The sequence below is a fragment of the Barbus barbus genome, assembly GCF_936440315.1.
Source record: "Barbus barbus genome assembly, chromosome: 23".
In the NCBI taxonomy this organism is placed as follows: domain Eukaryota; kingdom Metazoa; phylum Chordata; class Actinopteri; order Cypriniformes; family Cyprinidae; genus Barbus; species Barbus barbus.
In genome coordinates, this window is record NC_136751.1 from 6,659,046 (window position 1) to 6,683,767 (window position 24,722).

At 39.0% G+C, this 24,722-nt stretch overlaps 1 protein-coding gene across 9 annotated transcripts in view; it reads right to left on the reverse strand.

Annotated features, from left to right (window-relative positions):
- trip12 (thyroid hormone receptor interactor 12) overlaps nucleotides 1-24,722 on the reverse strand; it is a 47,439-nt gene that overhangs the window by 21,613 nt on the left and 1,104 nt on the right. For 4 of the 9 annotated variants that reach the window (XM_079373977.1, XM_079373976.1, XM_079373972.1 and 1 more), the window contains exons 2-5: nucleotides 23,147-23,176; nucleotides 15,691-15,837; nucleotides 14,653-14,778; nucleotides 13,640-14,538 (exon numbers count right to left, since the gene is read on the reverse strand). In XM_079373977.1, the coding sequence (XP_079230103.1) occupies nucleotides 13,640-14,538; nucleotides 14,653-14,778; nucleotides 15,691-15,788 (1,123 nt within the window). In that variant the 5' untranslated portion in view covers nucleotides 15,789-15,837; nucleotides 23,147-23,176. The remainder of the gene's footprint in view (nucleotides 1-13,639; nucleotides 14,539-14,652; nucleotides 14,779-15,690; nucleotides 15,838-23,146; nucleotides 23,177-24,722) is intronic. The other 5 variants (XM_079373973.1, XM_079373975.1, XM_079373980.1 and 2 more) reach the window with 3 other exon arrangements.

Sequence of the window (24,722 nt, forward strand, 5' to 3'; positions counted from 1 at the left end):
ACAGGGCTCCAAACTGCGACTAAAATGGTCGCATTTGCGACCAAAAATATTAATTTGCGAGTGAAGTTTTTGCTGAGGTCGCCACTGGCGACTATATATAATTTGCATGAAAGGACTTTTTTCCCGATTGTTTTGCGCTCACATCTTCTGTTATGTTCACGTATTAAACTTACATAAGACGATGCGCATCAAAGTTTTACTGGAAAAGAGTTTCAAACAGTCCTCGTCTCTGCCGCACACAGTCTGCTGAACGCAGTGAGAGAGACCTGAAAGGTGATAATATAAACACCAGTACCCCGCGTCCACACGGTCCGTGTATGTATGGGAAGCCATTCAAACCAAAAGTGGGACGAGACAGCGGGGGTTTACAGAGCTCGCGCCGCGCTGACATGTCATCTGCGTGGTTCAATGGTCCGAGCCGCGCGGCCGATTCGTCAGCGCAGCGCGGACGTGTTTCCTAGCGACACCCAATGGGCAGCGCGGCGCGAACAATCCTCACCAGTGCTGCGCTGACCAATCTAAACAGATACAAGATCATTTGGCGCCACTCAATTACATTTTACCCATAAACCTCTGCTATTATTAATGTAAATGAGTGAGGTAAAATGGCTAGGCGCATTGTAGAAACAATTTTAACTACTCCTGACATTTTGAATAGAATTGAGGAGGCTCTAGGGGACAGAGACATTCATTCAGAAAATGAGAGACGAAGACTTTTTAACCGTTTGCCACAAACCAGACCCATTCCAGTTCGCACGTAACTTCAGTGGTGAGGCCTCACGGGGAACTGTAAACATGAGAAGAAGGTAAAATAGTGAATAACAATGTAGGCTATATGCTATTCGTCTAGCAAAGTATTTGCATTTAGTCATAGACATAGTTACACAAGTGCACAATTGCACAGGTGGTCCCTTCATTAGAGAAGTGTGTCTATTGACCTCCCCGGAAACCACAGTTGTACCAAAGGGAATGGCTAGAGTCCAACTCCTAAATAATGGTTAATAACCAGGTCAATAGACACACTTCTCTAATGAAGGGACCACCTGTGTTTCTTTGGCACCTAAAGGAAATAAGAAAATGCAATTGTGCACTTGCATTTTCATTATCTAATTCAGAAATAACATCTTACTTCAGGCAGTTAAATACTCAATTATAGGCCAACTATGTCTATGACTAAATGCAAATACTTTGCTAGACGAATAGCCTACATTGTTATTCACTATTTTACCTTCTTCTCATGTTTACAGTTCCCCGTGAGGCCTCACCACTGAAGTTACGTGCGAACTGGAATGGGTCTGGTTTGTGGCAAATGGTTAAAAAGTCTTCGTCTCTCATTTTCTGAATGAATGTCTCTGTCCCCTAGAGCCTCCTCAATTCTATTCAAAATGTCAGGAGTAGTTAAAATTGTTTCTACAATGCGCCTAGCCATTTGACCTCACTCATTTACATTAATAATAGCAGAGGTTTATGGGTAAAATGTAATTGAGTGGCGCCAAATGAACTTGTATCTGTTTAGATTGGTCAGCGCAGCACTGGTGAGGATTGTTCGCGCCGCGCTGCCCATTGGGTGTCGCTAGGAAACACGTCCGCGCTGCGCTGACGAATCGGCCGCGCGGCTCGGACCATTGAACCACGCAGATGACATGTCAGCGCGGCGCGAGCTCTGTAAACCCCCGCTGTCTCGTCCCACTTTTGGTCCGGATCGCGCGAGCGGAGAGTATCGCACTTAATGCTCAGGCGCGATCTCTTTAGCGCCTCAGTTAAAGCAGCAAGTGAACCCATTATATATTTCCATTTACTACTATAGTATGAAATGAATATGATCAAAAGGTAGGCAATAAGAAAACCTATAGTACAACTTACTGAAATGTTTTATGGAAAAGCTCATTCAGTGTTTCAAACTGAGGAAATGTATAAAGCTTGTAAACATTGCATTGTAATACATTTACCTCAGAATAACCACTCAGTGTCCATAAACTCATCAGTCAGCTAGAAAAATAACTATAAAGAGGAGCGTTTTGCTATATTCATGCGCTGTTGCATATTAATATTTTTACTTATTGTGTTGTACATGATTCAACTCCTATAAAATAGCATTTTACTAATGAAGAAAAACAGACTGAATGTGTGAAAGACGTGACAACATTTATAGCATGCACTGCACTCAGTTGCCAAGTGATGCTTATGGTCCATGATATTGGTACAGATTCTGTGTAACGAACAATTTTTTGTGACTGTATATTTCAAGTTGTAAAAGACATTTAATTCACACTTTAAGTGAACCTTAGTCCCCCGGTCGACCTGATCATCTACAAGATGGATTAAAATGCTGATAAAGCCTAGAAAAGATAAGACATAAACACATGACAAAATGATTGAAATGTTAAAATAGGGGGGAAAAATAAAATGATAATAATAAAATAAACCACTTTTATTCTGTGGCACCTAAAAAAATAATTTGGCGCCTAAGTTTTTCTTTTATAGGAGCCAATGGCTCCTTACTCGATTTTTTTGTCTGGAGCCCTGCTCATTTATACGGAACTATATTGATTCTTAAATCCCAAGAATAGATTATTCTAGCCTGTTTTCAGTTAATGGACGGAACATTAAAAGGCATCTCCCGTCCAATAAATCGCAATAAGCATTGTGCTTTGGTACTTTTAATATGAAAAAGTCTCAGACTTCAAATTCTGTCCATTGTATTTCAGTATTCAAACAATAGGCTAAATGCCGTTTTGGCACTGTTTAATGTGGAGTGACAGATCGCTGTAGCGCCTCAGTTCAACAGACGCGGCAGCGTGAGGCGCACCTGAGCTGATCATCTCCTCCACATTAATAGCAGATTCAGCACAAAATAAGCATGAATAAACATCCAAAGGTAAGTTAAAAGAAAGACTACAACTTTTCTATCCATATCCTGTCTAAAGTAATCGCTCAATCAGGGTTTCAGATGTCCAAAGACATCAATATAACGGCTTGTTATATTCATTATTTTTATTGTTCTTCAATGTTTAATTTGTTTGAATAAATCCATCAAGTTTTATGACAGCCACCATTTAAATGTTAATAGCCTATTTAAAACAAAATGATTTGAAGTAGAAATATTATGCAATTGTAACTTCATTATTTTAAAAATTTCATTAAGTGTCATTTTAACAGTTGTGTAGCCTGCAAATCAGTCAGTTTTAACCTTCAATATTATAGTAATGTAGCTAGTACCAACTGACTCGTGTATATTTTACAGAATTAGTTGAGATTTTTTCCATGAGAAAATTGGCATGTAGCTTACTGTACCCGATTTATATCCAAAACAATCGATATTGAATCGAATCAGTAATCAAATCGAAAGCTTGTGAATGAGAATCGAATCGTGAAACAACAGAATTAAACCTTTAGTTTTTTACTTCAGACTGCTGAAGTAGGATGCTGTACTTTTGAGCGTTTGTGTCTGATTATAGCTACTTTTTATTTGCACTGAATCAAATCAGGCGTGGTGTCAATGTGTAAATTCCCCCAAATAATCATAACAACTGGATTAAAAGGGGTGGTGTCAACCTTGTATAATATGATCAACAGGAAAATATTGAGCATATAAACACTCGTGTCTGACCATTTGCTTAAACAGATTTAAAAAAAACTGTGCGCACATGCGAAGGGCTGTGATGCATTTGTTACTAATGTTTTACATCATACAAACTCATCTTACAAAGCGGTCAGTGGACAAGACTAAATATTCACCACATTTTTGTAAAAAAATTAAACATACTGTTCTCATCTTTATTAGAGGTCAACAATTTTTACCAATAATGATAACTGCACTGGACGATAACCAATTAAAGGGCACCTATTATGTAAAATCCACATGGACATAAATGTGTGTTGGCAGTGTGAGATCACAACCACCCTACAATGATAAAAATCCACCCACTCATTTTTTAATCCCCTTTAAACCAAATCAGTCTCACTAGCCCTGCCGATTTGATTCTCTATGCAATGTGACATCACATTGCATAGGGCAGGGCCACGGGGACTGATTGACAGCCCTGCCTGGGGTCGACAATATAATTGGCCCGGTGGCCCGGACGTACTTTTAAAACCGTCAGGGCCACCAGATCGCTCCAACCACTAGCCCGGTGGGGCCAGTAAAAATAATGCCTCGATTAAAAAAAAGTCTAATTTCACATTAATTACCTGTGGTTCTGTGTTTTGATTTCTGTTTAATCGTCTCGGTAACCACCGCTAACACGTTACGTGATCCCGACAGCCTTACGCTCCGTCTGCACCGCCTTGCTCGCTCCCGCGGTTACGCGCACAAACTGCACACTGCTGCTCAGCACCTACCTATAAGCTACCTATATTAAGCTAGGCTACATGTTTCTGAAACCCACATCACCCGGCCAAACGCCGGGTAAAAAAGAGAAGGCAAGGAAGAGAAAATCACCAGAGGAATTGAGGGAAATCGAAAGGGAATACGAAAAGAAAAGGCAGAGAAAGTTTCAGCCCCAGTGGCGAGACCGCTGGAATTGGCTGGGCTTAGGGTGTGCGATATGACGATTTTTGATCGTGGATGATAAAAATGTCTCCACGATCTGCTTTTGAAGAAATATGGTAGTATCGTGCTACAGCAGACATTCCGTCAAATACAATTCTGGCTCCTCCGTCTCTATTTACTGTACAACACGACATACAGCAGTAGAGTTACTCTGACAGGACACTGCCGATTCGCGATCGCAAAAGTACATTATTTGCACACAAGCCTTGCTGGTTAAATGTTTAATTCGCGCGCTGGTCGGCGCTTTTTCTGAGCACATACACCTGAAGCACGCGCGCTAAAAAGCCTGTCTAACAGCTCCTGATTACTCAACTAACTTATTTTTTGCGCTAATACTGTCAAAACACACAAGGTTTACATACAGACTGAGTTGGTTATCTCTAAAATGAAAGTAAATAGTTAAGAGAGAAACAGATGCGTGCCTGTATATTAGATGCGTGCAGCTCTTAAAGGGACAGGACACTAAACATGCTGTCGACTGTCATTAAAGGGATAGTTCACCCTAAAATTTAATTTCTTTCATTATTTACTCACTCATATGTTGTCCCAAACCTCTATTAATTTCTTGTGCTGAACCCAAAATAAGATATTTTGAAGAATGAGGGTAACCAAACAGTTGCTGGTCCACATTGACTTTGATAGCAGGAAAGAATCCTATGGAAGTCACTGAGGACCAGCAACTGTTTGGTTTTCCACCTTCTTCAAAATAGCATTTATGTTCAGCAGAAGAAAGAAACTCATTCAGGTTTAAAACAACTTTTGAGTAGTTTTAAAGGGCCAGTGGCAAATTTCCGGAGGGCCAGTGGCAAATTTCCCTTATTGTCTACCCCTGCCTGCATTGCTATAGTTTCCACCCTCAGCGAGCTTTTTGGTTGTACACTGCCCTCCATTTTCTCCGTGCTCAAGCAGCTGTAACACCAACAATGTCTCGTAACAGGGCTCCAGACTGCGACTAAAACGGTCGACCAAAAATATTAATTTGAGAGTGAAGTTTTGCAGAGGTCCCCGCTGGCGCCTATATATATTTACATGTTATGACTTAAAAATTTGCGTGCAATGTCATTTTTCCTGATTGTATAGCAATACAATCAGGAAAAAAGGCATTGCATGCAAATTTAAGTCATTTTGTTGTGTTGACATAACAGGTGCCCTTTAATAAACAAATAAAAAAGAAAACATGCTGGTCGCACACCGGACGAGAAGCACAGCACCACGTTGCGGCTATGACAACGGGATCACACACCAGACGAGTCACGTTCAATTCAAGCAGCGGTCCGAAAAAGTTTATTTAACCACCAAACAGGCAAAAGTTCACTTTATTGAAAAAAAAAAAAAAAGTGTTGTAAATGAGTTTGAAGTTCTGCATTTCTGATTTATGTTTCTGTCGGCTGCATGAACAACCAATATGATTTCTCACATCACTAGCTTTAAATATTTAACTTTGCTGGCTAAAGAATGCATGAAAGTGACCAACTGGACATAAATTAACACAAATAGATGGTAACAATTGTGACATTAAACATCAGAGCTAGATGATAAACTAATATGTGAACTGGACTGGAATGTCTAGTATTCATCATTTTCTGAATCTGAAATCAGACTGTAGTCATTTGGTTTAAAATTAATGCATGTAAATGTACCTAATGAGGAAAAAAAACACTGGTTATCGCACATCTTGTGCAAATGGAATTTAAGAGCTGCGGCAGAAGTAAAGATTTTTAGATTTAAAGCCATTTTAATTTAGGTCTGTTCCTCGCACAAACCTATTGTATTCATCCAGACCTGATCTGGTATCACAATATTAGTACTGTATTTCACAAATATAATATCAAACATTTTGTTCAAATAGCAACTATTATCTAAAGCTAGAGATGCAGCAATAGGATTTTTTTGGCAGATACAACACAGATTTTAACAAACTATTGGCTGATTCCGATACTGGGAAAACGCCCGTAGTTTGTGTCTATGTGTGTGTGTGTGTGTGTGTGTATACACATTAGGGCTGGGTATTGTGACCAATTCTGCGATTCGATTCTTATTTTTATGGTTTCGATTCGATATCGATTAGCTATCAATATTTCATTTAAAATGTTAGTTTTGCAGACATGGGATCCATATTTTGATATAAATGCTGGTAACTGAAACTCTCCTACTTAAGTTTATTACTGAAATACACATCTACATTAATAATAGGGTGCACACAGTTGTTTTTTTTAGTGGAGCAATTCGAAAGATGGTGACACCTTCAGGACGAGAGGTGAATATTCATATCCTCTTACGTGAAGCACGCGCATTAAGAATCGATTCGGGGATTTCCCGAATCGATATCGTTGCGTTAAACTGAAGATCGATTAAAATCGGAGAATCGATATTTTTTACCCAGCCCTAATATACATATATACACACATACATGTATATACATACACACACATATATGTATATACATACACTCACACATACATATATACATACACTCACACATGTTTATTTATATAATATAATATATAATATTTTGCGAAGCAATTGTGTATAGCAGAAGAATAATTCAGAATTGGGTCTCTCTTGGAATTGGTGTTGGTTGATAAACACCATAGTAAATACAAAAACCTGACTGAATGCTTGAATATATATATATATATATATATATATATATATATATATATATATATATATATATATATATATATACTAGGGCTGGGACGATACACAAATCTGCTGATTCAATACTATCCCGACACTTGTGTGCTGATTCAATATATATTGCGATAGAGTATTACGATTATATAACTATTGCGATTCGATATTACAATTTAGTGATTTTTTTTGCTTACTAAAGACCAAACAATGGAAAATACTTGATCATACCCTTAAAGAGACTGAATATGACTCATCATATAAACAACAACCATGCATCACATCTTTCTGAACTTTTATTTGTACCAAAACCCTAAACTTGCACATGTCATTGCCCAAGTGTCAAATGTGAGTTTGACAAAATGAGTAGAAAAAAAAAAAACTCAGAAATAAAATAAAGTGCTGTGTTACTTTGCATACCGTTTTAGTCATGTTTAGTCAGTGTGCTAAATCCAAACTGTTTCTACACTTGGGATTCAAAACGTGAAGGTGCAGAAAGAATTCTCAAAGAGGTTTGATCCTCTGCCTCCACCATGGTTTTGCTTTCTCGTGCCAGCTTGAAATGTATACGATGTCATCTAATACAGCGGCGCTACACACACAAACCAAACGTTTTACGACATCAAAGCACCGCAAGAGCTACAGAGCTGCTTTCAAATCGTTCTCGCGGTACTTCGATGTCATACGCGGACCGGTCAGCACGGTGCTGCTTCAAGTCAAACACACCTATACATTTCGCTCTCTGTTAGATCAAAACTTCTCCCCACCACCTCTTAGGAAAAGAAATAAATATAAATTGATTCTGAGATTAACCAATTTAAAAAAAAATAAAGATAGTTAGGTGAATCGATTTTTTCTCCTACCCCTAATATATACACTGTGTGACTTCCTTTTAATTGCCATGACAAGCGGGTGTCAGAAAAGGATGTGCAAAAGTTTGTTTATAAGGGGAAACTGTATTTCTGCTTTACTATAAGCGCCACCTACTGGCAGAAAATGAGTTCAACCAGTCTGCTGGTTTTTACGCCTCTTCGGAACACAAATTAAGGTAGTTTTGATGAAATCCAACAACTTTCTATCCAAGGATGGGCGATATCTCACCGTTTGCGATATACTGGTATAAATTCTGGCGATAAGAATTAGTCTTCCTGTGATAATTACGTTAAAGTCTAGTTGTTGACATTTCTGGGTGCGACAGTGCAGAGCGACATTGCGGAAGGCGGACATGAAATTGAGGAGGAGTTTATCCTAAATGAGAAGCAATCTGGAACTGGTTTGGTCAGGGCTCTACATGTGTATGAGCCTGTTTACAAACCTGCAGTCCAACAAAAAATATAATTTATTGACATGCTGTTTCTACAAATTAAATTCATAACATAGTTGAGCGTTTGAAATAACTTCTATGACCAGACATGGTTTCATATTACAGAATGATAGTGTTATATACAGTGATAAACACTATGCATCGCATTCTATATATACTTTCCTTATCAAAACTAACCAAGATTGCTTGAACACGGATAAACCATATATTTTGTGCAATCGTATGTTTATTGTCTTCAAGTTTCATTAGTTAAAATGTATCTGTCTCCATTGTGTTTTATTCAGCTATTACTTGGATACCTTTTGTCTATGTTAGGGACTTCACTGAGCGTTGTTCTTCTGCTATGCATATTTGGAGTTTCTGCGCAAGGGCTCCCTTCAGCTTCCAGTATGAATTAAACCGTCAATACATTACGTGTGTACTCAATGATCACAACACCCTGTTTTGGGTAAAAATAGGAAAGATAATACTTTTCTCTTAAGAAACAGGATTCCTTGAATTATCGTCATCACAATAAATACCAGAAATATCATAATTTTAAGCCCATATCGCCCATCCCTATTTCTAACCCTGCATTGACAGCAAAGCAACTGACATGATTAAGGCCTATAAAGGTAGTAAGGACATCGTAAAAACAGCCAATGTGACATCAGTGGTTCAACCATAATGTTATGAATCTACAAGAATACTTTTTTGAGTGCAAAGAAAACAAAAATAAATTTTATTCAACAATTTCTTCTCTTCTGTGTGAGTTTTCGATGCGCGTTCATGAGAGTACCACTACAAATGCGTGTGCATTCCTCTACTTGTAAACAAGCGGCAGCACATCTGGGTTCTACATCAGAATGCCAGCTCCTGTGTCAGCAGCATCACATGCATGCGTCGTGGTACTCTTGTGAACGTGCGGCGAAGACCGACATGGAAAAGACAAAACTGTTGAATAAAGTCGTTGTTCTTTGCGCACAAAAAGAATGATTAATGACATTTTTGGGTCAACTATCCCTTTAAGGCACTGATTCAAGAAAGGTGCCCTGCTTTGCTCCTGATAAGCTGATGTTGTCTTAAAACAGCTAAGAAAAAAAAAACAACGCTTGTAAAAAATAAAAACATAAATGACCAAATGAGCCACGTTATAAAATACACAAAACCTACAGAAATCTCTTGAATTCTGTATCGATATGCACCATTAAAAAAAATTTCAAACGTTGCTTAGCTACCATAAACAACCCAGAGTTACACCAGACACAAGCAGTACAGTACACCAAAACTAAATTACTTACTACACAGTGCACATCTCATATACAGTATATTGTCACAGTAACCAGCCCTACTGAATATAGAAAATAGAAGGGAAAATGAAAGAACCTTTAAAAGACCTCTGACAGCGCTTTCCCTGTAAAGCCAGATGAATCACACATGCCTTCAACAGCTCCTGCCTGATGGTCAAAACCTAACACTGAGGGTCTATTCTGGCCAATGCACTGCCCCCTGCCCTTTGGCAGAATGCCCTCGCGTGACTCTTCATATCAGAGATCGTCCTTCCATAATCAACCCAGACTGACCTATGTCTATGCAGGATGACCTCTCATACTCAAGATAAACACCGCCAACAAGCCTTCACAGAACACTTTACAGCAACACTTAGTAGAAAAATCAGGATCAAAACATCCAAACATACCGCTGAAATGATCGTGAACATCCAACCAGCAGCACTCATACGCCTAAATTTCCATGCCAGCATTCTGACCCACCTCTGGGCATTGATACTCCAAAAGTTCTGCTAGGCTAATCTGCACAGCAAAATAACTACACCAAGCCCTTCCTACCTCAGCATACATCCAGCCGCGACTCTTGTCCATACAATACTGTAAGGCAGCAGAAGGTTGGTATTTTTAGACCAGTACACTGGCACTGAACTGGACTGAAACCTGAGCCAGCTCCCCCTGCCATGACCACAGCCAAAACCCCATCAGCTATTACTGGGGCTAGAAACGATCACAATCACAATGATCATGCCTTTGCTAAAGACACCGATTTGTGGAGGCAGGGCTGCTCAAGGTATTAGCCGTCAGGTCAAGGATCAGCTGAAATTATTACACAGCAAAAATACCTGCAATTTAGATGCCAGAGATGTTCAATTTCCTGTTTCAAGAGTGCTCCCAAGTTGTTTTTTACCCCAAAATTAAAAAAGGAAAAAAAGAATACATAAACCCCCGGTTTCACAGACAAGGCTTAAGACTAGTCCCAGACTAAAATGTAATTCTGAGCTGTTTCAATTGAAATAAACTTGCACTGATTGATCTTAAAACATGTCAGTGCCTTTGTTTTGTCTCAAGATGCATAGCAGTAATGATTTTTATAAGGCAAGTTAATAAAAATTACTTAAATGTCTTAATTGAACTATAGCCTAATCCTGGCTTAGTCTAAGCCCTGTCTGTGAAACCGGGCCAATGTTTGTAATATACATGGTTTGTAAAGAATTTATACATGTGCAGCATTTTTGTGCATTTTACACTAATTTGGTGTGAAAATATGTTCATTTCTCACTAAAGTAACTGCCTTTAACAGTCTGAAAAGCTGGGTTCATTTATAAATAATTCCTCTGTAACAAATAACTTACACAAAGTTTAGGTATACAAAACTGAAGACTAGTAAACAATGTGGAACCAAATAAATAAGAAACATACGTTTATTAGCAAAATGCATAAGAAAGCTTGGAGACACGGCATACTTGATGTAAATAAAAAAAAAAAAAAAAAAAATAAAAATCAGCAAACACTGTGGAACCAAATAAATAAGACACGAATGTTTAAAAAAAAAAAAAACTTCCAATATCACCTTAGATAAATGGCAGAAAACAACAGTAGGGCTGCACGATATATCATTTCAGCATTGATATCGCGATGTGCGCATCCACAATAGTCGCAGGATCTGCGATGTTTAGTATACTGATCGTTATTATTTATACTGATCGTTTTCTTTGTTCACACACAGACACCATCTTTACACCGGACGCAACAGCTGTTTTTTTTTTTTTTTAAATAAATCGCAACAAAGACGACAAAATATCGCAATGTGAGTTTTTTTCCAATATCGTGCAGCCCTAAACAACAGGCTTTTTAAAATCCTAAATATTTTTAAAACAGGAGCATTTGCATGTCGTTTTGAAACTCTTCTGCCATCGTCTCGTCTGTGTCGCCTCATGTGTGATAAATGAAAATTGGTCTGATGCGAGCACCCTGCATTGAGTCGCTGTGTTAAATTTTAATTGTAGTGTCTGTTCTCTAACTGAACAAAAGAATATTTATTACTATAAAAAAAAAATCAAACTGACTATGGGGGCAAGTGATGTAACCAGCAACCCTAGTACATAATCATACTTCATATCAAAACATTAAACAAGTACACTTTGTAAGGGTGTTTGAGTTAGAGAATGACATTTCAGTTAATAGAATGTGTGCTTGTTGGTGAGCTTTCCCCGCTCATTGTTGCAAGTATGCACTGATTGAATTGTCACCAATTTTTAATCAGCCGAAATTTGTCTTCTGTGATTGGCTGATCTAAACTCAGGACTCATCTTTTATTAGCTGCAGCACATAGGAAATCACACATACTGTACAAAGCTACTCTAATGACTAAAGGGGTGAATCATTCTCAATTTCACAAATTCATCAAACATGCTGTAATTCAGATGAATTTGTCGGCCTGTTCTAAAAACATTAATAAACACTAATAAAAATTAATAGCGATATTCTGATTTTTTTTTTATACAAAATGCATGCATGTTTATATAAAGAGATACATTTAACCATGTTTATAGTAGGCATCAATAACTACATGTCTTCATGATGATGATGATGATTCTTAATTGTTAGAACCAAACACCAACATCAAAAACAAATCAGACACTAAAAAATGTCCCACTTGAACAGTTTTGGACCTTGTAATTACAAGTTACATGTAAAAGATATACTGCTGTGTGTGACAAGGGTCACTTACAGCTAAAACAAGACTTGAGCTTAAATAGCAGGGCTTCATGACCTCTTAAAAATAAATATTGGTGATTAACATTGGCTGATCTTATTGTTAAAGAAAAATTGGTGATTACATCTGCCACAAATTTCCTGATTGGTGCACCGCTAGTTGTAAAGTTTGCATATCCCAGAGTGAGAAAAGGATTTCTCTGTGCATAGATAAACAACGTGAATGATCTCGTAGTGTGAGCGCTTCACACGATCAAAAGCAGTGTAAGTGGCATAATGTGGAATATCCTCCATATGTTCTGGGTTGAATCAATTTCATATTTTGCCACACGTCTTACTATCGCAAAAGACAACCCAGAGAGATCAGTCGTGTCACAGAAAGCTTGCGTGTCAGTTGCATCACTGGTGGCAGGTGCCTGAAAACTGAAGTCCACTTCTAGCACCCTTGCAGCTGGTGTTCTACATGTGCACTATGTTGAAACTGAAGCCTGGATGTAGAATAGTTGAAGTGCTTGCACACAGTGACATCCAATCTAACCAAAAGAGCCCAGCACTGATATTACCAATACACAAACGCTCAATATCAAAAGTACCACTGGTGCGGAGTCAATACCAAAGTTTTAAAAATGCAACAATACATGTTATAATCAAGTACTTTGTCAATTTGGTTGCTTTCAAATGCTCCTGTGTACATCTGCTTGCACGTTCTGTGAAGAGCTGATAGTGCATGTCAAAATAGATCGGTGATTCAAATCAGAGTATAAATATAAACTATCAGACCTGACACCTGCTCTGTGCAATGAGTCTCTTTGTTCTTCTTTTATTACTATATGTTCACTGAAATGTTTTAAAGTAATGTTTGTTTAGTTAAGTGAAAAGATTTGCAGGCTATATTGTTCAAATTTATCACTTATCATTTATAAGTTTTTTCCTGTGGTACCAAAATTGTTACTTTGTATAGACAGACTACTGACATTTTGGTATTGTGACAATACTAGCCTCAATAAGATACCCTACACCAACCCTCAGATGTTTGGTCTCCTATTTTGTCTAACTTGGGAATACCATACCATGAATTAGAGCTTGTTAACTTGTTTTGAATTTGGAACATTGCATTAAAAATACAGAAACAGTTTGAGCACTCACTTGCTAGTTTGGCCTGCAGTCCGGAGGGCCCAGGCTTGGAGGAGGTCTCAGCCTTGGCCGATCCCGGCAGGGACAGTTTGGGCTTTGGCAGGTTGACTTTGGAGTTGAAGCGGGATGTCCAGTCAAACTTGGAGGAGCCAGCAGCCTTGCTCTGCTCTTTATCCCGGCTGCTCCTTCGGGGAGAAGGGGAGGATGCAGAGCGTGACCGTCGCGCTTTGCTCTGGTCCTTGCCCTGTTTTAGCCGGGCACCCTGAGGGGCACAGCTGTTGGTGCCTGTGGTGGCCGAGGAGGAAGAGGAAGAGGAGGATGAGGAAGAGGCAGAGGAAGAGGAGGAGTCAGTCACGGTGCTACACCCAGCTTTGGCTGAGGCGGCCGATTTGGACGCCAGCTTGGTGGGTTTGGCTGCCCGGCTGGCCTCGCTGCGGGGTGGCAGGGGGCCTGCCGCGCTGCTCGAGCTGGGGAGGGAGGAAGAAGAGGATGACAACGAAGAGGCGTCTGCCTTCTTGCGCTTTTGAGAGGGGGTGGTTGAGGCCCCACTGGGGCCAGGGTAGGACGCGCTCTTCTTGCTCAGGGCTCTGTTGGGAGTCGGCTCGGCTGCTAACCGTCTCTTTTTGGACTTGGTGCTGACAGACGCTGGAACCTTCCTTGGCTCTGTAACTTCAGGTGAGGTTGTGGGGGCCGAAGGCCCACTGGATGAACTCTCCAAAAGGTGGCTGGACACCGCTTTGGGCCGTTTGGCCGGGCTGGGTGAAAAGGTAATGTTGGGCTCTGAAGCTGAGCTGCGTTTGAGAGCACGGGTGCTACTGCCCTCCCGTCTCCCCTGCTGGCCAGAAGTCCCTGCTGCTTCCAACTCTGGATCTGGAATCGAGTGTGAACCCACGGATAGAGAGAGGCTGTTCCTGTAAAAACAAACAGAAAGGGGAAAGACTTGAGTACCCAAGACAGAGCAGTCATCACATGGTGAACTTGCGTCACAAAAGACCCACACGCAGTACAGGAGGAAAAAGAGATACCTTCGAGAGGCGTGGCCGCGGGCGGAGCCAACGGCAGAGCTGGGCGGGGCTTTGGAAGCCTTAGAATTAGATCTTCTACTTTCAGGTGGGGAATTTGCTTTTTGGTTTACTTGCTCTGGCTGCAACCTGGAGAGGTTGGGAATTAAATAGCAGAGAGCAGTGTGGGATGGGCAGTAAATGAGGAACACCTCAAATTCAATTTCACAAGCTGACTATTCCTGCAGTCCTACAGCACTTCCTACACACCCGTCAACCCATCGGCAAAGATGAACAACAATCATTACGAGTTTCTATCTAGACATTTCTCACAAGTTGAGAGCATCGCCCTGAGTTGGGCAGCTAAACTATTAGCCATTTGGCTGTGTCGCTGGAGGACATAAAGTACTTGTTTGAAAGCGAAGAGAAAAAAGTATCCCCGTAAGTATAGAATGTCTGTGCATCAGGCCTAGAAGAGAGACACTCTGTCAGTCTTCCCTGCACTGCTATTCAGCAAAGGTGCCATGCTACTACTGAATCTATAGCACCATGGCAAAGGAAATTATATATTATTCAAGTTGAGAGTTTGCAGTGTGAATCGAATGTGACTAGAGAGACAGACTGGGCACCCTAAAATAACCCACATATATTTCTACTGTTGATATCACATAACCAATATAGTCTGCATCCTGAACATCTTATTCTTATTAGATGGTTATGTCTTGAGATCACAAGTTATCCGATTAAACTAACGTTCAATAGTTTGGGGTCAGTAGTTTAGCTTTTTTTGGAAATAATTTAATACTTTAATAAAACAAGGACATAGAAATCTTTATTACATTATAAATACTGCCACTTTTGGATTGATAAAGAAACCTAGTGATGCGTCACACAGGCAGAAACAATTCAACTGTTTGACCTCAACATTGCAACTGTTGTACAAATAGTATTCTGCAGGTTCAACTGGTCTAGATGCAGATGGGAAGATAAAGGTACACATACAGACCTAAACCAAGGACGTATTCTGCACTTTGGTGCAAAGTTTGGCAATTGCGTACTCACCTTCCTGCAAGTGTGTGGTCTATTGGCTGGGCCGCGGCTGTGTTCCTCTGTGAACGGCGCAGTGACCCCCCTGGATTGGAATTAGGCCGGTTGGACATTGGCACCTCTCTCCTGAAGGGACATACCCTTTCTAGACACTACCATTCACTGGTAACAAAGTATAAAGAGAGAAAAAAGGAAAGTTAGTTGAGATATGTTGTGTGAATGTTCTCAATGTTCTTGCGAACTAATTTTGGACAAAAGCCATTCTGTACTTGCAGATGTATCCTATGGACTATATATCCACTGAACTTCACTCTGACTGGTGAACAAAGCAATCTTAGTCTCACTGTATAACCACACAACCAAATGATCAATTCATCTCCATTCTGTCTGGTCCAAACAACCATTACCAAATGCACCTCCCGTTCCATTTATGTAAAGCCAATAGGAGCTCAATATCATATTTGATTCACAGACATGTACCGCAACACATCCATGGTTCCACAACTTGTAAAAGATCAATAACCTTACATCTCATATTAACGTACGCCACAGCACTACTGCACAAATGATCCATGAAGACACCAGGAACATGATGAAGGAGCGAGAGAGAGACAATCAATAGGACAAACGCTTTCTGAAGAGACACTGAAGGAGAAAAGGACAAATGCTCAGGAAAACCAATCAGTAATATGAATTACTTTGACAATGACCAATCAAATTTTAGTTTGATGCCCATTTCCTTGGTAATGGTGGCATCAAGCTCAAGGCTTCAAGATTTTGAAGACGAAAGCATGCTGGACTGCATCACAACACACAGCGAGATAAGACGCATCCTAAACATAGACAGAGAATAGCTGGAGGAGGGCCTTTGTGTCCTCCTCAGTTCAGTGGTAATGAACAGCACTAACCATCAATCACTACGACGCCGCAGAGACACACAATCCCACCACACCTTTATCCTGTGAGTATGTGAGATTGTGTCCTACGGCACCATTATTTAAGAAGGTTACATGATTATGAGAGATAATCTAAATGAAAGTATGACAAACGCCGTCAGTGAACTCCAATAGGGATATAGAATCAAGGCTTGATCTGCTCATGAAGTTGCACTTGACATCCAAGACAGAAACAACAGACATTCATCCATGAAGATTTTTTGTAAACAATTTGAGATTCATGTGTTGAAAGAACTTGTGACTAGACAGTATATGATGTATTCCAACCAAAACTATGCACTTGAGCTGACAATTATCAATGATTTTTGTCCAACTTAATCATAAACATCAGTTATTGTAGAATGTGCAGTCATGAAGAAAGTCAGAAATGTTTAATAGCAACTATTTTATTGGCAGCAGTGTATGGCCTCTTTGTCTGGAAGTCCCAGCAGCAGCAACATATATTGAAATAATGTATTCAGGTGAGATTAAATGTATTTCAAATCACAATAGGAATATGACAGTATTCAAATCATTATTTTCTGGCCATCCGGCCCTATACTGCCCAAAAATAAAAAACACACCTGCCACATACATGAACATGTGTTTTTAAAAGGGGTTCAGCCGACAAAAAGCTCTGTTCTAAACTTTGTTTACTACAAGCACGTACTATGCAGACAAGACTAGATACTCATGCACGATTACAGCATCAGTGGGGTCGATTATTAAATAACCTATAGCAACACCCTGAAATCATGCCAGAAAATAACCAATCATATTCACCACAATGGCTAAACAGTGCTGCAAATTGTTCTGCAAATGAAAACCATGAACCAAAAAATGACAAAATCAGCCTCCACATCAGAGTAAGGTGGTTATTTTAACTAAAAGTTGTTTAATTCGAAACTTCATCTGCAGCCCCAAAAAATTAAATATGGTATATTGCTACTCTCAGAAAACTGCTAAATAACAGTTAATCAAAACTCAATCATAATAATTAAAAAAATAAACACTAAATGGCAGTGGTATATAATTTTTTGAATGATGGGTATTCTATCCACCGGAAACACTGCTGAGCTTTGAGCAAAAATCTGTGGGTGTTGATTCTGACAAGTGCTGCTTTGAAACTCTTTTGCCATCTATATATAACCGGATATTTTTGTGACTAGCATTGAAATGGAATTAAATGATCATTTTAAGGAGATGCTCACCTATGTGAGAAGACACTGAGGGTTCCCACAGTACAATATAACATTTATATTAAAGAGGTGCTATGCCACATAAACTGGAGTGGAAAACACATACAGTAGTAGGTACAAAAGCGGGCAGTGACGAGTAAATCAAGTTCACAGGAATGTAGAAACACCGCTTAATCTGACAAGTATCCTCCTGTTTCACGTGACTAGCATTTCACATTAAAACCTGTCTTTAACAACAGATTGTGAAATTGTCCTTTTCATACAAAAGCAGACAGGAGTCGATCAAATGGTCTGTATGCACAATTAATCAAAGTTAATGCACTTATCATAACTAATTATTGTGACAATGCTAATAAATGAATTCTTCATAACGATTCTTTATGGACTTAATATTTAAACCAAGTTTTGGTTAAATCTCACTGCTTTTATCCTCTCATTTAAGTAGTCAAATCAAAGATGACCCTAGTAATCTACATTTCTGGTTGTCTACAATATACTTCAAGCAGAATCAAAGAATGAGCGAGTGAATAATCATTTTAAACTAAATCTGCTCAATAGAAATGAGTTTGTTTCAGTGGTTCAAAACGGAGCAAACTTTCCGATAAACTCTGTACCGGTTGCTAAACAACTTTGATGGTCCCTGAAAATTACGCAATAGGTGGGAGTGCTCTGGGGCTCCACCTTCTATGACAAAGAAATATTGTCAGGTTCATTTGTTCACTCAGTCAAACAAAGTCAGACAAGTCAAAAAAAAAAAAAAAATGAAGACACTGAGGAGCTTTTGCAAACATTCACATCTCTATGATCCATACAGCTGTGTGTCACCCACAGCTCTTGATCAATTACTTGTTCACCGGGTGTGAGAATTTATTTACATATCTTGTTAAATTTCCAGTTTCACTTAAGCTCAAATGGGTTTCATGTTTACTTAAACAAAATTACAGCCTGACTTATGAGAGGTTCTTATGAGATTGCGGAACTCTATATTAACTTATGTGGTACAAAATATAAAGCCCCTTTCACACTGCACGTTGGTCCCGGAAAATTGCCGGAGTGCCTTCTGTGTGAACGCAACCACGTCCCGGGATTGATTCCGGGATCAATCCCGGGTTGGGGACCTAGTAACATTGCCAGGTTCAGTCCCGGAATGAGCGGTGTGAACAATGCCGGATCAATGCCGTAAAGGCTAATGACGCGCGTTATCATGCGACTCTTTTACCGGGTGTTTTGAAGGCAGATCAACATTCACACAACGAAAAATGTGTAAACTGGAACGAAGCAGCGATCGGAGCTCCTCACTATCCGCGCTGAAGCTGAAATCGTTCGCCAGTTTAGTTTTTTTTTCGTTCGCTAGTTTAGTGAAATGGTGCACGGCGCATTATACACGTCACATGAAATGTCTTTACGGGATCTTTACGGGTTGTGTGTGAACGCACGCACAGATTCCGGAAAAATCACTGGCAGTGTGAATGAACCAAAATCTAACGATCCGGGAACAATTGCCGGAACACATTACCCGTGTATTTTCTGGAATCTCTGTGAGAAAGGGGCTTAAGTCTACAATGCAACATTTGTCTAGTGTCAAGGGAGGACAGGGATTTATGTACTCTTAACCTAGATACATTTTTCTTAGGCCAAATATGTCACTTTAAATATGGATGCTCCTACCACTAAACACAAATCCTCTCAGGACAGCATGCTCAAACTCTAGGGTCAAGTTGATTCATGGCTTGACAACAAATGACATTGGTCAAATGCTCCTCTGGCAACTGGGAATGGCTAGTACACAGAAACTAAAAGCCAGGAACACACCAAGCCGACAGTTGGCCATTAGGCAGTTTTTGATCGTCGGCTGACTTAGTTCCCTCAGTGTGTTCCGCATTATCGATTCGACATATTGAATCGGCGTCGGAGCTCGTCGGTCAGTCGGGCTATCTGATCATTCTGATTGGCTGTTCAGTTGGAGAACCAGTGCACGAGACTTCTGCCACCTGCTGGTACGGAAAGGCATTTCTTCTTACGCAGGCATGGATTCGTGAAAATGGAAGCTAAGGGGATTCAATTGTTATTTTTTCCATTTTCATATGTGTTGAGGAGTAGAACATACATTTACACACATACAAATATGCTCACACATGAAAAGAATCATACAGGAAATTTTATGGCAGTCCAATTCTGCAAATTGAACATTTTGTAGGTACAAGATAGGCATGAATAAGAGAATATATCCAGACTGACTAACAGGTAAAATATTATAGTTCTTCACCCTACTGCATACAAATTTTCACAATGACACATGCTTGTCTTGTTTCTTGAAAGATCTGCAAACTTGATCTATACTACAAAGGTTGTCATTCATAAAGATTTACATTAAAAAGATTGTGTTGTCTTACGTTAAGAATGAAGAGAAAAATGACCACCATAGTGTGCTACGGCATCCCACCTTTAAACTGTCAAATGACTTGCTCAAGGTATCACGTAACCACTTAGGGCTGTGCAATTAAATCAAATTCGATTATCATGCGCATCTAGTCAGTAAAGCCAGTTCAGTGATTGGCAGTAAATCGCCATCACCTGCTTTCAAATGGAGCGGGAATAACTACACAGAACCGTAGTACACCGACAAGATAGGCAATATCACATTCATAATCGCAGACAAATCGCCTTCGATTATGAACACGAAATTGCCTAGCTTGTCAGTGAATTACGGTTCTGTGTAGTAATTCCCGCTCCATTTGAAAGCAGGTGATGGCGATTAACTAATAATCAAGGTTTTACCGGTTTTACTGACTAGATGCGCATAATGGAATTTGATTAATTGCACAGCCCTATAACCACTGCAATGCATTCAAAAGCAGCATTATACAACCAATAGGCTCAGACACTCAACTTAACTTTCCCAAGAACCAAACTGTTATTACACAATCACGTTGAAGAACAGAACAGCCCACAGGTAAAAAAAAAAAATCATGTAACAATCACTAACAAAAAGTATTTATAACACCCATGGGATTCACAATTCCTTTTTTGGCTTCCTGTATCATTTTATAAATATATCTGCTTGATTTTCAAATGTGTTTTATCTAATGTTAGTTACATAATTAAAACAGTCTGAATAAGCTACTGTTATTCAAAAACACTGTGTTAATCTATATATTCAGTCATCTTAAATATGCCTGTTCCTACAATTTTGCTTGCTTGGCACTACCACCGACTCCATGATGGGAGGAGAAACAAATGGCTTTAATTACTTTACCCCTGTCATAACTTACACAGGATCAGCTCCACAGCCCAAATCAAATCATCAAGAAAACTAAAACTGGCCCTGAGGCCTGCTGAGAGACAGAATAAAAAAGCAAGAGCAATCCTGTAATACAGGAGAAAAATCCTTTTCAAGAGTCCAAAATGAATAAATACTTTGACTCTTCAAATAGACCTTTGCTATTTATCCATCAGGAACTGATTGGATCATGAAAATTGGTCTCTATGACCGGTGATTGGATTAGGGGGTTTGAAAAATAAGAGTCAAAAAGTATCTCCATTTCAGAGGTGCAGCAAGTCATCACATTCTGATGAAAGAAGAAAGATTTTTTAGAAATGTCTTTAGAATAATGTGCTCTGATGAATCAGTTTCCTTACACAGAATCGGGAAATGTATTGAGGAAATAGCAAGGTTATTTTCGGAAACGAAAACGAAAACGAAAACGATTGATGAAAAAACAATTTCGTAAACTGAAATAAAATAATGTCAAAATATTTGAAAAACTAAAAACGAAACTAACAACAGTTATTGAAAAACTAACTGAAATAAAATAATAATTAGCAAAAATAAAATAATCGTTTTCATAATCATTACGCTCTCACCCCTTGGCTGAAAAATATATGAGCTGTGTGGCGGTTTAGGGAAACACCTGGCGCATCTCTGACGGAGAGACGCAAAGTAGTTTAAAGCAGAGTCCTGCACGGTGCCTGTTTGCTAAACGTGCACCAGCAGTACTTAACAGAACACCCGACCCGTTATCCCACAGCAGCACTAAATTATTTCTGTAGCCTACCAGACCAGAACCGTTTGACAAAGACAGAGTCGCGACCCGAACCCGCATTAATCTACAACATCAGGTAGGCAAACTTATTCATTTTCTCATGTAATACAAGCAATCAAACCAACATTAGGCAAGTTGGTGCATTGAAGAAAAACAGACACGCAACATGATAATTAACAACAAAAAAAGATGAGAATGCACCTTTCTGTAAACAATACAAATGTTGCCCTAGCATCTTGTGATCACTGCCAAACTTTCGAACAAATAAATATGCATAGGCTAAATCACATCATACACACGCTTATAATTCTTCATAAAGAAAATAACATTCAAATGTGAGCTTTTAAATACGATTGCTGTTATTATTGAATTTAATTAGTCTCAGTTATGATTTATGCGTGGATGTTCACGGAAAAGTGTGCAAGACACGACAATATCATGATTATAGTTAAATAAGAAAAAAGACATAACCAAATTAGGCTACGTTTATTTCATATTAAATATCTCAGCACACCATTAGATATGACATTAAGCGCAACTTGTGTAGATTTATGTAGTAAAAAGGCTTGCTTACTTTGGTGTATATTTGTATACTTTTACCATCTATCAATCTCAGCATGGGTTAATTTTGTCGCTAAACGTTTGCCTCACTAAAGTTAAATTATGCCTACGTCTTTCTTTGGCCTTCGCTCTGGAAGTGATCTTTAATTAAAACTTAAACTAAACTATAAAAACGAAATAAAAATGTGTTCACAATAAAAACTAAACTAAAACTAACAAAAATATTAATGAAACTAATAAAAACAAATTTCATAGCAAATTTGAGAACGATATTAAAATAAAACTAATTGAAAAATTAAAAACTATAATAACCTTGGGAAATAGAACCAATTTTGATTTCATGTCGACTTCACTAGAAACTCCTCCTTTGCCAATTATCAAAAATACTACAATCTATTTAAAAAAAGGTGATTGGCTAGATTGTTGCTTTAAGTCAGCTGGAAGACCATTAACTCACTCAGGTAGAACTACCATTTCACCTTCACACTGAACTGCTTAAGTTTTTCCACATACATCAAATCTAAGTGCTAGACTCCTAAAACACTAAAAACACAGAATCTGAATAATGTGAAAAAAAACGCTTCACCTGCTCAAGTCATATATTCTGGATGTCAAGAAACTTGCCAAACCAAGATTGTCAATTTCCTGTTTAACCCCCATCTCCACCACACCTGTCCCTCACTGGACCCATCTTGTCAGCATGAAGGTAACGGCAAGCGCTATGTAAACTTACCAGCCGTGTGCAAATGCCCCAACCAGCAGCCTAGGGCGACAAGAGGGACAATAATGGGGGAAGGAAGGCGGGGGGAAAGGGTGAAAAAACAAAAGTTGATTTTAGTCAAATGTTTTATTCCATTAAATAATCATAACGTAAAATCAGAAATGATTTAAATTACAAATGCAGACTAAGCTGGCAGCCATTTTGTTCAGAAATAGTCAAAAATCAATGCCATATGTCATTCACTGACAATAAGCAAGACATTTTACAAAGACAAAGAACTCATTTTAAATATAAAGATCATTAGAAATACTGAAAAGACTTAGTTATGCTATATAACCTCTAGATGACAAAAACAGTCTCTAACCACATTCAGCCACACTGACAAGCATGGAACACATTTTAACCTAATAAACAAACTAATTTTGCCTCCTTTTTATTTTAATACATTCTCAGTTATTTTAAATCCCACAGATTAATTATGCTGCTTTTATATTACTCACAAGATAAGAGCTTCTTTGTGTCTGTTTTCATTCAAGACTACGACAATGCCATTATAACGCGAGTATTTATATCCATATCACTAGGCCTTGCGTTTTACTAGTGAACAAATGCACATGCAATACATAAACATACATGAACGTCAAGCATAAAAATAATGTCAAGGTCGTCAGCTCGCGAGGTTTTGAAAGACAGCAGTTAACAAACAAAATTCAGTTTAAAAGTGAGCATATGAGGAACATTTGTGTTTAAACGAGACGACAGGCCTTCCTCCTCAAAACGACACCACCGTTAAACGCTACTTCAGCAAGCTAAACAACGTCCGTGACATTCAAACTACTACACGTCAAATATACGATTCAAAACCCAAACATTTACAGAACTGAACAAGAAAAGCGTGCATTTCGACCATAACGCCAAACAATCGACGAACTGCCCCAAACATGTCAAAATACCCTGAGCACACTACTTCCCTGAACAGAGGGTGAACTGATATCGATGATTACGACCTGAATTCCTTCAAATGACTATAAAAAGAAACCAAACCCATCATTAGATGCGATCAGGCGCAGTTTTGTGTATTTGGACTGCTGACATGAAAATACGACATGATTATGAAGGCCGTTGTCAGAACAGGCCTGAGTCGATCCTTTTGTTTATTTTGCCCAGTCCAAGAAACAAACTCGTATCAGCCAAAACCCAATTACTACCCGTACACGAAAAAACCACACTAAACATCTCACAAAAACACGTACGCGTTCAGTTCGTCACAAATAAACAAAATACAGCAAGATAAGTTGATTTTCGCACCCCGCGGCCTTTACACACCGGTCTCGCGTTTTGTGGCCCTGTACAGTCGATTTGCTAATAACCTGTGATCGTCACATAAAAACGCATAAACATTCAAAACTTCGTTGCCACGGCTGCTGCAAAGCACTACAGAAAACAACACACGATGGCGAGTGAATTAAAGAGAAGTTCACGGAGTCAATGTGACAATCATGATTAGCTAATGCTAGCCATGCTAAGTTCAATAAAACATACAAAAACCTCATTGCATCAAGTTACTCATAAATTAACAACACTTCTA